This window comes from Geotrypetes seraphini, chromosome 15 (assembly GCF_902459505.1).
Source record: "Geotrypetes seraphini chromosome 15, aGeoSer1.1, whole genome shotgun sequence".
Lineage (NCBI taxonomy): Eukaryota > Metazoa > Chordata > Amphibia > Gymnophiona > Dermophiidae > Geotrypetes > Geotrypetes seraphini.
The window spans coordinates 60,899,992-60,912,888 of NC_047098.1; the positions used below are offsets into that span (position 1 = coordinate 60,899,992).

The 12,897-nt window shown below is 42.4% G+C and overlaps 1 protein-coding gene across 4 annotated transcripts in view; it reads left to right on the plus strand.

The window, feature by feature from the left end:
* The window catches only part of TPST1 (tyrosylprotein sulfotransferase 1), a 78,176-nt gene extending 65,279 nt beyond the window's left edge, over nt 1–12,897 (plus strand). For 3 of the 4 annotated variants that reach the window (XR_004537144.1, XR_004537143.1, XM_033922724.1), the window contains 2 exons: nt 8,430–8,475; nt 11,401–12,897. Coding sequence is in view for 1 of the 4 variants with exons in the window: in XM_033922724.1 (XP_033778615.1) it covers nt 8,430–8,435 (6 nt within the window). In the remaining 3 variants the exon portion in view is untranslated. Of the gene's footprint in view, nt 1–8,429; nt 8,477–11,400 lie in introns of those variants that run through there. The other variant, XM_033922722.1, reaches the window with a different exon arrangement.

The window sequence follows — 12,897 nt, forward strand, 5'->3', positions numbered from 1 at the left end:
ATCGCCATGAGACTGTGCCTGATAACAGGCCCAGACCCTCCAGAGGTTCTGGTTGTTCTAATTTTGTGGCTCACAGCAATTCCAAACGTAGATAAGTGCCACGTCACAGAGATTTTCACAGGGCTACCAATGATGGTATAATGGCTTCAGGCATTCCCAGCATTCCATCTTCAGTTCTGCGCCCCCTGTTGAAGAGGCACAGTGGCGCCAGGCCAAGAGATGCTCCTCTTCAAATAGGTCTTGGATATTATTTGGTCAGGCTACAAGCTGGAATTTTGCTCGACATCTGACAGATTGGTTTGTTGACTCTCTTTCAGGTCGCCTGGATAAAGCACTTAGGGTTTAAGCCACCATTCAGTGCTTGCTGGATATTCAAGCTATAGTGACCGTACCTCCTGACCTCTCGGGCTCAGGCAGTTACTCCATATACTTTATCATGCCACAGCAAGGCTCGGAAGATTGGAGGCCTATTCTGGATAGTCAGCATGTGATTGCAGCTTCGAGATGTCCCGCTTCCGAATGAAGACCATGTGTTCAGTCATTGCAGCAGTGGCACCAGGAGAGTTTCTTGCTTTTCTGGATCTCACAGAGGCATACTTGCACATTCCCATTTTTCAGACCCACCGCTAATTTTTGCATTTTCATGTTCTGAAACAGTGTTACCAGTTCTTAGCTCTGCCCTTTGGGCTGGCGACAGCACCCCGGACCTTCTCCAGGGTGATGGTGAAAGTGGCAGCTTACCTGTGAAAGATGAGTCTCCAGGTTCACTCTTGCTTGGACGACTGGCTGATCATAGCTCCCTCGCTGACCAAAGATGGCACTCAGTGGAGCAGGTGCTCCAGGTACTGGAGGACCTGGGCTAGATTGTCAACTTCAAGAAGATCTATCTGATGCCCACATAGTCGCTGGAATACCTAGGAGTCGTTTTCAACATGGCAGCGGTCTACATCTATCTACCAGAAGCCCACAAGCAGAAGCTGTGTGCCCAGATTTTTTCCCTCTAGAGCAGCCGGCTCCTTCGTCATGAGATTAGCTTCAAGTTCTGGGATCTATAGTTGCCATACTTGATATAGTTCCTTGGGTGATGGCGCACATGCATCCTCTTCAGCATGTTTTGATCTCTTGCTAGGTTCCGCATACTGAGGCCTTGCAGACCCATCTGCCTTGTACTCTGGAAGCCCATACAAGCATGGACTGGTGGCTTCTCCAACACTCGCTCCGCAGGGACATACCGCGACATGTTGCTTCCTGGATCATAGGCTGGGGAGCCCATTGCAATCGTCGTCCTGTTCAGGGGAGTCAGATGCCCTCTCAGCGAAAATGGAAAATTGAAAATTGACCGGTTGGAAGTTAAGAGTTCAGCTAGCTTTGATGAGATTGCAGAAGACTCTGGTGAGTCAAGCAGTCAGGGTCTTCTCTGACACTGCGTCGGTGGTAGACTATGCCATTCACCAGGGAGGGACCAAGTGCACTCCTCTGGCTCAGAAAGCTCGCCTTCGTTTCCTTTAGGTCAAGGGTGAAAAAAGTCCCTCCTCGAGGGCCACAATCCAGTCAGGTTTCAGGATTTCCCCAATGAATATGCATGAGATCTATTAGCATACAATGAAAGCAGGGCATGCAAATAGATCTCATGCATATTCATTGGGGAAATTCTGAAAACCCGACTGGATTGTAGCCCTCGAGGAAGGACTTTGACACCCCTGCTTTAGGTGGAACGTCATCTGGCGCTGATGGCAGTGAACATGGAAAAGAGTAGACAATGTTCAAGTAGTCTTCAGCAGACAGATTTTGGATCTGAACGAATGAGCCCTGTCTGCAGTGGCGTTCAGAGCAATAGTGTGGTGCTGGAGTTGGGCCCGCTTCAACCTCATGGCCATGGCAAGAAATAAGAAGCAGATCGCTTCTTTAATTGAAGATCCGAGCTCAGAATTGAGGGGCTTGACACTGGCTCCAGATTGGCCTTGCAGGTCGTTGTTCTGATAATAATAATAATTATTTTATTTTATTTTGTATACCGCCATACCCAGGGAGTTCACAGCAGATAGATTCAGTACAAATAGTGCAGTTGAAATTGACAACAAAAATGAGCAAGGCAATTATAAAAGTAACATGCTGGTTATACATCTACAATTTAAGTGAAGGGAGCAGAAAATACATGCAATAAGTACAATAAGTACAAGGAATAAGTCTGTGCAGGAGTTGTGTCCTTTGGCTTAGCGCTTATCCGGACCTCCTCCTGCTGAGTCCAATGGCCATGGAGGATCCGGGTCACTTTGCTTTTACGGCATGGCTCTTGAGCGCGCAGCCTTAGAGCACAAATGATATTCTGCTATGGTTGTTGATACTCTTCTAAAGTCTAAGAAGTCATCAATGGTTTTGGCTTACGCTAAGGCATTGAAAGCCTTCCTACTTTGATGCACCCAGGACCAGGTGGACCCTTATTCAGCACCAATCTCGCTGATTCTTGCCTTTCTTCAGGCTGGTTTGAATGACAGCCTCACTGTGGCTTCTCTTTGGGTCCAGGAGGTCGGGCTCTCTTGTTCTAGATCCCGGGAGCATCGATCCTTGTTGGTGCCACATCCTGATATCACTAGATTTATGAAGGGGCTCTTCATGTCAGCCCGCTGATTAAGCTACTTTTCCCTTCCTGGGACCTTAACTTAGTGCTGTCGAGCCTTGCCAAAGCTCCTTTTGAGCTCTTCTAGATACTTCTCTCTTGGATTTGATGCTTAAATCCGTTTTACTGATTGCCATTACTTTAGCATGATGTGTCAGACCTACAAGGCTCTGTCTTGCAGAGTACCGTTCCTCCAGTTCTTTCCTTCCTGCCGAAGGTGGTTTCAGCTTTCCATGTTAATCAGGAAGTACGTTTGACACCTTTCAGCCTACTGGTTCCAGGACGCATGATCGTTTGCTGAAGCAACTGGATGTGCGCAGAGTTCTTCTACATATCTAGAGATCATTTAAGAGTTTAGTCTCTCTAACCATTTGTTTGTACTGACTCATTCAGTTATATGGGTTGCTCCCGCTTCCAAGACCACGATTTCCAGATGGATCCATAGGGCCATTTTGTCAGCCTTCTGGGAAACAGTCTCTTGTTTCCATCAAGGCGCATTCTATCAGGAGTGTGGCTTCTTCGTGGGCCAAAGCCAGAGCTGTCGCTCCTGAGGAGATTTGCAGAGCAGCAACATGGTCTTCTCTCCACACATTTGCCAAGTTGTACAGAGTGGACGTGGTGGCAAGACAGGACTCTGCTTTAGGGTCCTCGAGCAGCGCAGCAAGCCCAACCCTATCTTTTGGGGGGACTGCTGTTGTGTGTCCCTACTGTCTAGATAGAATGTCTCACCTATTGCACTGGAAAAAGAGATTATGTAATTAACCCTGGTAAGCTCTTTTCCAGTAGATAGGTGAGACATTCTAGATTCTCGCCCTGTCCTTCTTGTGCCTGCTTACAATTATCAATTTATTTATGCTTCTCCAAGCTGATTCTTGGATGCCTGTCAGCCCTTGTGGGCTGGAAAGAATTTGTATATGTTTCAATTTATTGGGGAGCAGTTTCTGAGCTCCTTTGAAGCCTGTGTTGGCAGTTAATGGTACTGTTTAAGTACTTTTTGAGCAGAACAATTTGTTTAAGCCTGTTGCTACAGGTGCCTCTACTTCACGTGTGTTAGGTGGCTCTACATGCTGGAGTACTAACTGAAGGTGGAGCTAGAGAGCCCAGTGAATTATAACAGAGGCAGAGTGAAAAATCCGGAGTGGATTCCTTCTGCAGCAGCACACGGCTGTGGAAAAATAACCTTCCTATCTAGAATGTCTCACCTATCTACTGGAAAAGAGCTTACCAGGGTAAGTACATAATATCTTTTTATATATTTTGTTTTATTACTTGCAAATTTTATAAATGTGCTTGATGGAGAAGCAGTCATAAAACATTAAAAACATTACACCCTCTCCAATATATTCCCCGGTTACAATCAACAGTAAAATTCATCCTACCATACCCCATGCATACTGAGACCCATAAGCCTTTAGGAAATGGCACATTTTGAGCTTCCACTCAACTTGGCCAACAATTAGTGTGTTTCACAAGTATCCCAGGGCAGCTGCTTCCATAAAATAGGTACTGTGGGGGTAATTCTATAAAGAGCCGTCTAAAGAACACACATACATGACAGTATGCTACTCATTTACATGCCTAAGTGGGTGCTTATGTGGGTAAATAACCTCTTATAGAAAACCGATTAGTGGATAAGTACATGCTATGTGTTGATGATTCATACTTTGCTGTTGGGCATGCACACAGACAGAGCTTGGGCAGAGTGCAGATGTATGCACGAAAATGATAGCGTACTGGCATAGTAAAAGGGGGATGGTTTGCCCCGGGCGCAGTCTTTCCAGAGGGCGCAGGCACCTGTCCTCCTATCCTCCCTCCTCCTTCCTGCCCTCCCCTGCCGCCTTCCCTCCCCTCATACCTCTTGAATTTTTCCTGCGTGAACAGCATTATGACCTTGCTGCCTGCATCGGTGTCACCTTTCTCTGACATCCCTTCCGGGCCCGCACCTAGGAAGTGACGTCGGAAGGATAGCCGACATGACGTGGGCAGCTGTTGCTCTTGCCTGGAAAATTAAGGTACAGGGGAAGGGAAGGGGGGCACACAGGGGTGGTCGTGAAGGAGCAGGGAGGCGGGGGAGGGCACCACCTACCCTCGCTATGCCACTGCATCTAGGCTTGGGCATTTCCACCAGCTATAAGGCTGGTATCAACTAAATATACATGCATTCTCTGCCACTTGTACTAGTATTCTAGAAATGTAGATGCCATTTTTATATAGAATAGGCTCAAAATAGGCATTGTAACCCGTGCCTATAGCAGGTGCCTTGTTATAGAATTTACCCCCTATGTGTATGAGATAACCACTAACAGCAGATAATTAATATTTATTTTTATTTTATTTATTGAGATTTATTAAATGTCTTTATGAAGAGGTTCACCCCAAGGCAGTGTACAGCAGGTACAGTGTAACATAAAACTTACAGTTTTATTAACAGCACAATAGTAAAATGATCAAATAAAGCCAAATACAATCAGTGAGGTAAACTTGGAAACAGCAAATTGAAACCTAATAATAGGACAGACATGAAACAGTTTCAGAAATTTGCACCTGTAAATTTAACATGCATCTTGTAATTTAAGAAGTGGAAGAGGGGTAAGTCATTGCAAACCGTCTCTTAAATCACAGGGATCTGTGTTATTCTGCATAAGAACATAAGAATTGCCACTGCTGGACCAGACCAGTGGTCCATCGTGCCCAGCAGTCCGCTCCCGCGGCGGCCCTTAGGTCAAAGACCAGTGCCCTAACTGAGACTAGCCTTACCTGCGTACGTTCTGGTTCAGCAGAAACTTGTCTAACTTCGTCTTGAATCCCTGGAGGGTGTTTGCCCCTATAACAGCCTCTGGAAGAGCGTTCCAGCTTTCCACCACTCTCTGGGTGAAGAACTTCCTTATGTTTGTACGGAATCTATCCCCTTTCAACTTTAGAGAGTGCCCTCTCATTCTCTCTACCTTGGAGAGGGTGAACAGCCTGTCTTTATCTACTAACTGCCTCCTTTAAATCTCTATGGGCTTCGGGGCCATTAGCGCAGCACAGCCACTAGCGTGGCTTTGTAAAAGAGGCCATAAGTCTATTCCCTTCATTATCTTGAATGTTTCGATCATGTTTGAAATTTTTAGCATTTTTCTTACATAGAAATACATACCCTTATTTGGGGGGGAGGAAGGGCGGTCAGGGAGAACTACAGCATATCTAAACAGTACATAATATATATAACGTGTAATAATGTTCCACATACGACCGCCTCATATGTCAATGGAATGGATGATTCCAATATGTTGACCTCCAAAAGTTAAGTATCAAAGGACAATAGAACAACAGATGATCCAGTGTCCCAATGTCTAAATGACAATGCCAACATCTATTAGATTTGGAACTGTCTAACTTGTGTAACCTAACAGGGGTCCAAAAAGATCTATGTAACAGAAAAAAACCACGTTTGTCTCATAGATGCTGACGCTGTACATCTCATCCTCCAAGTCAAAATTCATGGCCATCGAGATGCAGAAATATACTGCTTAATCTCAATGCTCCAAATGTCTCTAAGACCATTTTTTGGTTTTTTATTCAAGAAATCAGATATTAATTTATACCACCAAGCAGCCTGATGTCCTAACGAATCTATCTGGAAGCATAGGACTTGCAAGCTGTAATAATTTTTTAGATTTTGCCAATCGGGGAACCCCTTCTGAATGGCGTGCTTCAACTGCAACCACTTATAATTTTGAGACTTTGCAATACCAAATGTTTGTTGCAGTCGTGAAAAATCAAGCATTTTCCCATTTGATAGAACATCATCTAGTATACTTATGCCTGCCTGCATCCAGTGCTTCCAGGTGATCCCAGATCCGCCTATTTGAATCTTGGAGTTTAACCACAAGGATTGATAAGTGGATTTCTCTACCAGAACATCTGTTAATTTATTAATACATTTTAAAGTTTTCCAGGTGTCAAATATAATACTATTGTCCTTAACATGTCTGGGTAATCTGATACTCAACACTTGAAACAGTCGTAACGGGGACATCAATTGCCATTCTAAATATAACCGATCAGGGAGATGTTCCATGAGCTCGGGGAGGATCCAATATATACTTGACAAGTCCAAAACTCCACCTCACAATATTCAAGAAAGAGATATATGGCTGAATCCATCAATTTAGAGCAGCCACCTCCAATATATTGCACATTCAAAGTTCAGATAAACAGTCTTCTTCAAACCATATCAGACTCCCGGCAGATCTAGCAGTCATAGAGTGAGGACGCTGAAGAAAGAGTGCCCACTGTGAACCCTTGAAAAAGCCCTCTTGGGCGAAACGGGTCCCGTCGGGGACATGCTACTGCTGTATTGAAGAAAATAAATGATTGGATTATTCCATATTTTTGGTTTGTCTTACTTCTGATATGGTTTGAAGAAGACTTTTTATCTGAACTTTGAATGTGCAATATATTGGAGGTGGCTGCTCTAAGTTGATGGATTCAGCCATATATCTCTTTCTTGAATATTGTGAGGTGGAGTTTTGGACTTGTCAAGGTTTATTTACCTCACTATCATCTTCTTATACCTTTTGAGGATCCAATACATACCCTGATGCAGTATATAGGCCTGATGATACCTATAAAAATTGGGAAAATTTACCCCACCCGCCGCAATTGGTTTTTATAAAGATACTAAAGCAATTCCAGCAGTTTTGCCCAGCCAAATAAATTTAGTAAGAATACTATTTAATTTCTTATAAAAGGACCCCTGAAAATAAACTGGCAACATACCCATTTGGTAACAAACCAAAGGCAAGATCATCATTTTAACCGTCTGGACTCTCCCCCACCAAGACAGATGTAATGGGTTCCATTGCTCACACATTTCTGTGACCTTCAGCAATAAAGATTTTTCATTTACTTTCATTGTATCTTCCAGTGTTTTATGAATCCAAATATCTAAATATTTTATACCCTGTTCCTTCCAAAGAAAGGGGAATGAATCAAATAATCCTTTTGGACAATGTATATTTAGCGGAAGAACCTCCAATTTACTCCAATTTATTACATGTTAAACCCCCTATGGATCATTATAAATGCCGTCTTTTTCTTGTCATGACCGGGATAGCCATGCAGATGGTAACCTGAAATTGGAAGAACTACGACCGCCTAAATTTTCCTTTCTGGTGGGAAAATTTGTGCTCCAGCTATAGATATGAAAAAATGAATACCAATAGTTTGGGGGCACAGTAATTTATTTAAGCTGGTTTGGGGGCCGTTGACATCATATATTACCTCACTATAGTAGGTCTTTGATTATGAGTCAGTTTTTGTTTATTTTCGTACACATCCAGAAAAGGGGGGGGGGGATATTTCTGTCCTAATTTGACTTTTGAGTATGTCCACCCGGGGTGGGAGGATATTTTTAATCTGAATAGGGTAAGATTATTGGGATAATCTATGTTTCTGTGTTTTATTGAATAATCATTGGGTGGGAGAAAATGGTTGGTTATGCATATTTGTAAGTTGAATGTGCTTTTATTAACTTATTATATGATGATATATATTTGTGTATTGCACTTTTGAAGTTTAGAAAATCAATAAAGAATTAAAAAAAAAAAAAAATAATAATAAACAGTATATAAGAATGAGTATCTGAAATTGAATCCCAAGGCTGGGGCTAATTCTCATTTGTGGTACAGAGTGAGTTATCATGAAAAATAAAGCATAAGCTCCAAACCTAGTTCTAAAAATTCTTCTTTAAAATTATTGCTATGTAAGAATAACCCAGACATAATGACCTTTCTTTCAGTGCTGACTATGTTGCTTTCTTTAACAGGACTAAACCAGTGGATCAGATGTTCTCTGTTTCTCTTACACAAAAGGTAACACTGCCGTCTGGAAAGCTGGTACAACTTGTGTTCTGGTCACGGCCAGTTTGTGCATAAGAGCCCGGATTCTGTAAATGGCGCCTACAAAAACAGCGTCGGCCACATGTCAATCACGCTTAGGCGCCGTTAATAGAATTGCAGCTACCAGTGCCTAAGAAAAAAACAGGTGCCAGTAATGTAGGCCATGTTTTTAAAGGCCTACATTTCTAGCGCCTAAGTTTTACAGAGAATCACGCAGAGCGACACCTAAGGTCATCACCACCCCTAACCATGCCTGCTTTGACCTTGGGCATTGCTGTAGGCAAGATTCTAGCGTCTGCTATTTTTTAACAAGTTTTTAAAGGGTGTGGTCAATTACCGCACCAATGAAAGCAATTAAATTAGGCGCTGGTAGGCGTGACCCAGGCGCATACGAGCGCCTAACTTATGGTGCCGTTTCCAGAATCCAGTCAAAAGTGTGTTGATTTGTGCTCTTGCAAATTCCGATATACACATTAACCCAAGCATTAATATCCTAAGCATATTCCAGCAGAACAGATGCCTTTATGTTGTAAAATAGCATTCTGCTAGAGGGAGGGCCCTTGTTTACGGGATGATTTTTCTGTAGTTAGGTAACTCCAAAATATGGGCCAAGTGTATCAAGGCACCATTCCTACTTGGAAAAAGCAAATAGCCATCTAGTGGCAAGAAAAGAAAGCAGTAGCAGTTGAAAAGAATCCTGGTGGTTCAGAAGAGTGGACAGGCTTTTTACTCAAACTCCAGAGAGGTTATAAAAATGTTTTATTAGAACATGAACTGAGAAATGCTTTCAGGAAAAAATTGAATCAAAGACTTGACGTGACCTACAGGTTTTACATCTATGTCTCCTAATTTAAAGTTGGTATTCAAGTTTCAAGTTTATTTATTTGACATACCACTTATTACGTCTAGGCGGTTTACAATAAATTTAAAAATAACAAAAAACCCCAGGGGATTAAAAGAAAACATCATTACTGGAATACACCGACAAAAGAAACAGTGACCGGAGACAAAAGGGGGAGGGACAAAAATACAATATTAAAAAAATAAATATATGAAAAGGCCACACAGATGGGAGGAGATATAGCTAATGTTCTGTATTGATAGAGAATAAGAACTTCTTAGATAGTATAGGTATCTTTAAACAGAAAGGTCTTTAAATTCGTCTTATATATTGGTAAGGATGTTTCTTGGCCAAGATGGCTTGGAAGGGCATTCTATAAGGTAGGAGTAACAACAGAAAAAATGGCTTTGTGTGTGGTGTCATAAACTATATGACAAATGGATGGGATTGAAAGGAGATTTTGCTGCGATGAACGAAGTAGCCCTGAAGTAGTATGAGGAAGTAATAGTCTGTCGATAAATGCCGGAGAGTTTTCTTGTTTTGTTTTGAAAACAATGAGTAAGATTTTGAAAATGATACGGTGAGATATGGGCAACTAGTGAGCGTTTTTTTAGGAATGGAGCGACATGACTGTATTTTTTGGCCTTATAGATGAGTTTAACTGCTGTGTTTTGTATTATTTGAAGTTTTCAGATTTCTTTTTAGTTAATAGCTTGATAAAGGTAGTTGCAGTAGCTCCTGATTGGTGAGGCCCGACTTTAGTACAGGAAGAGGTGGTCAGAGCATGCAGCGAGTGATTTCCTTCACTCACCGGCGCTCCGGCTGCTCTCTCCTGCCTCTCCAGCTGTCCTCTCCTTGGTCGGCAGTTCACGTTTGAAAATACCATGAACCGCCGACCACAAATTCGCAGGGGAGCACTGTACTCCAAAGAGGTGTGTGTGTGTGTGTGCATAATTTATGGAGTACACGCATACATTATAGCTGCACTTCACTTCACTCCACCCCTCCCAAACCATGCCTCCAGGAATGCCTGCATGTAGCTTAGAAATAGGAACAATGTTGCAATTTGTCTGCTTTTTACAAGTATGTATAGCCTGCTTGCAAATTTATTACATGTTTTGCCTGTGAAACATGCTTTACACACAGAATATGCTTATACGAAATCACTGCCACAGTGGGCAGAGTCAAGGTGAAGGAAATCTTAGTCCACAGCCTTTGGCCTTGGTGTATTGCTAGAGTGGTGGGCTAGATGGGTAGGGGATGGCTGAACATATAAGCATGTGAAAAGAACAAATTGCTCTGTAGCCCTAGTCCAGGGCAATTCCGGTCCTCAAGAGCCCGAGCCAAGTCAGGTTTTCAGGATATCCACAATGAATATGTATGAGATGGATTTGCATGCACTGCCTCCTTGAGATGCAAATCTATCTCAGGCATATTTATTGTGGATATCCTGAAAACCTGACCTGGCTCCAGCTCTCAAGGACCGGAATTGCCTACCCCTGCCCTAGTAGAAGAAGAAGTGGAAAGAAAAAAGTAAAACTAAATATTGAGTATCAATAGGAGGTTGAAGGGTTTTTTTAACCAATGAGGATTCTCCCTTTTGAGTTTACTGGTGGCAAAGGGGGATCTGAGTTGTTGGGTTTTTTCCTCCTGTTGTTCTGGGTAGTTTGAGAGTGTCAGATTAAAGAAAAATGACATTGCTTTGATCTGCATCATAAACCACATAGTCCAGGGCTGCCCAAGTCCGATCCTCGATCTACTGGCAGGCCAGGTTTTCAGGATCTCCACAATGAACATTCATGAGAGAGATTTACATACCAAGAAGGCAGTGTAAGCAAATCTCTCTCATACATATTCATTGTGGATATCCTGAAAATCTGGCCTTCCAGTAGATCTCAAGGACCAGACTTGGGCAGCCCTGACATAGGCAATATAGTTTTTCTCTCTGTACAAATTGGGCGTTTGTAAAAGGAACCTCCCAGGTCAAAAAAAAATCCCACCGTACTTTAACTTAATATACACTAGTTAATGAGTTAATTGTTTTTCTATCTTTTCAGGAAAGAACATCTGGCTTTTTGAAATGGACTGGGCATTGTTGGAACCCCTGGCACATGGCAGTGAGAAGCACATGGACTGTATTTTGTTCCCATTTTTCCCTTTCCCTTTTGTTTATTTTGTGTCTTTGTGAGCACTTTTTAAGCAGCAGTATGCAATTAAAAGGACTTTCTTTGAGGGCCCAAATGTGTCTGCAGATGGAGATGTAATATTGTATTTGTCTGTTTTCAAAAAAGATGCGTAGCTGTGCCCTTGGCAGTCTTTCAGGAGTAAGCAGTAATACCAACCTGAAATATGTGACTAAAATTCAGTTGAATACATTTTAAAAACTGAGCAACTCTCCATGGTGCTGCCTATCTAGCCATCCATATGTACTATCCAGCTATCACTTCCTCCTATAGCTTGTAAGCTCTTGGGGCAGGGGTGCTTTCTAAACCTTGCTATCCTTGACTTCCTGTGTCCTACATTTAACCACCATATAAGTCCCATATATACTTAGTTCCCTGATCTCATGCTAATTTATATGCAATCTACGCACTGTGAAAGCCCAGGATACAGTATAAAATATAAAACAGTAGATTAAAACAACTCTCCTGCAAGTCTCTGGTTTCCCTAGGGGGAAAAAAAACCCACATTGCTGCTATTAGTATTTATGAGGTCAGTTTTCAAAGTAATTTATGTGGCTAAAAAGCACTTTACTGCCATAGGTTTGCTGTTTTGAAAAATTTGCCCTTCCTCAATACCGCTAAAAATGTAAAAAGAATGTGTGAATCCTTAACCACATAAACAGTTGACATTCCCTGAGGCATGTTTAGGTCAGGGAGAGGCGGTCAGAGCATGCAGCGAGTGATTTCCTTCACTCACCGGCGCTCCGGCTGCTCTCTCCTGCCTCTCCAGCTGTCCTCTCCTGGTCAACGATTCGCGGTCGGAAAATACCACAAACCGCCGACCGTAAATTCGCAGGGGAGCACTGTACTCCAAAGTACATGCTGAGACTGTATTTTCAAATCTTTGCACACACTTTTCCCGCAAAATTTCACCCACAGATAAAGTTTTAAAGTGAATGCACACAGGTACTTTCGCTTTGAGGACTGATAACAAAGGCAGATTGCTCCCTTACGCTAAGCTGCCACGATATAGGTATATTGATATCTCCAGAGACTGATCTATCAAACATAACATAAAAAATATGATCCATGTGCAACTTTTGTTCTCCTCTTTCTCGCCCTCTTCCTAAAGATCGACTAGACTTGTCCCATGCTCTCTTGAATTTTTTCCCTCTCAATGGAACACTGTTTTTTTGATCTATATATTTCTTCTTCTTTAAGCCTGCCCCCTTCCACTCTCATATCGTGATCACCTGGCTCCTCTCTCCAAAAGATTTGCTGTGGGCTCAAAAGGACGAAAGCAATCACAATTAAAGGCTCACTTTATGGGGAGCATTTATGGTGTGTGCAGTATAATTTTATAACTAATAAAACAGAAATATTAACTTTCAA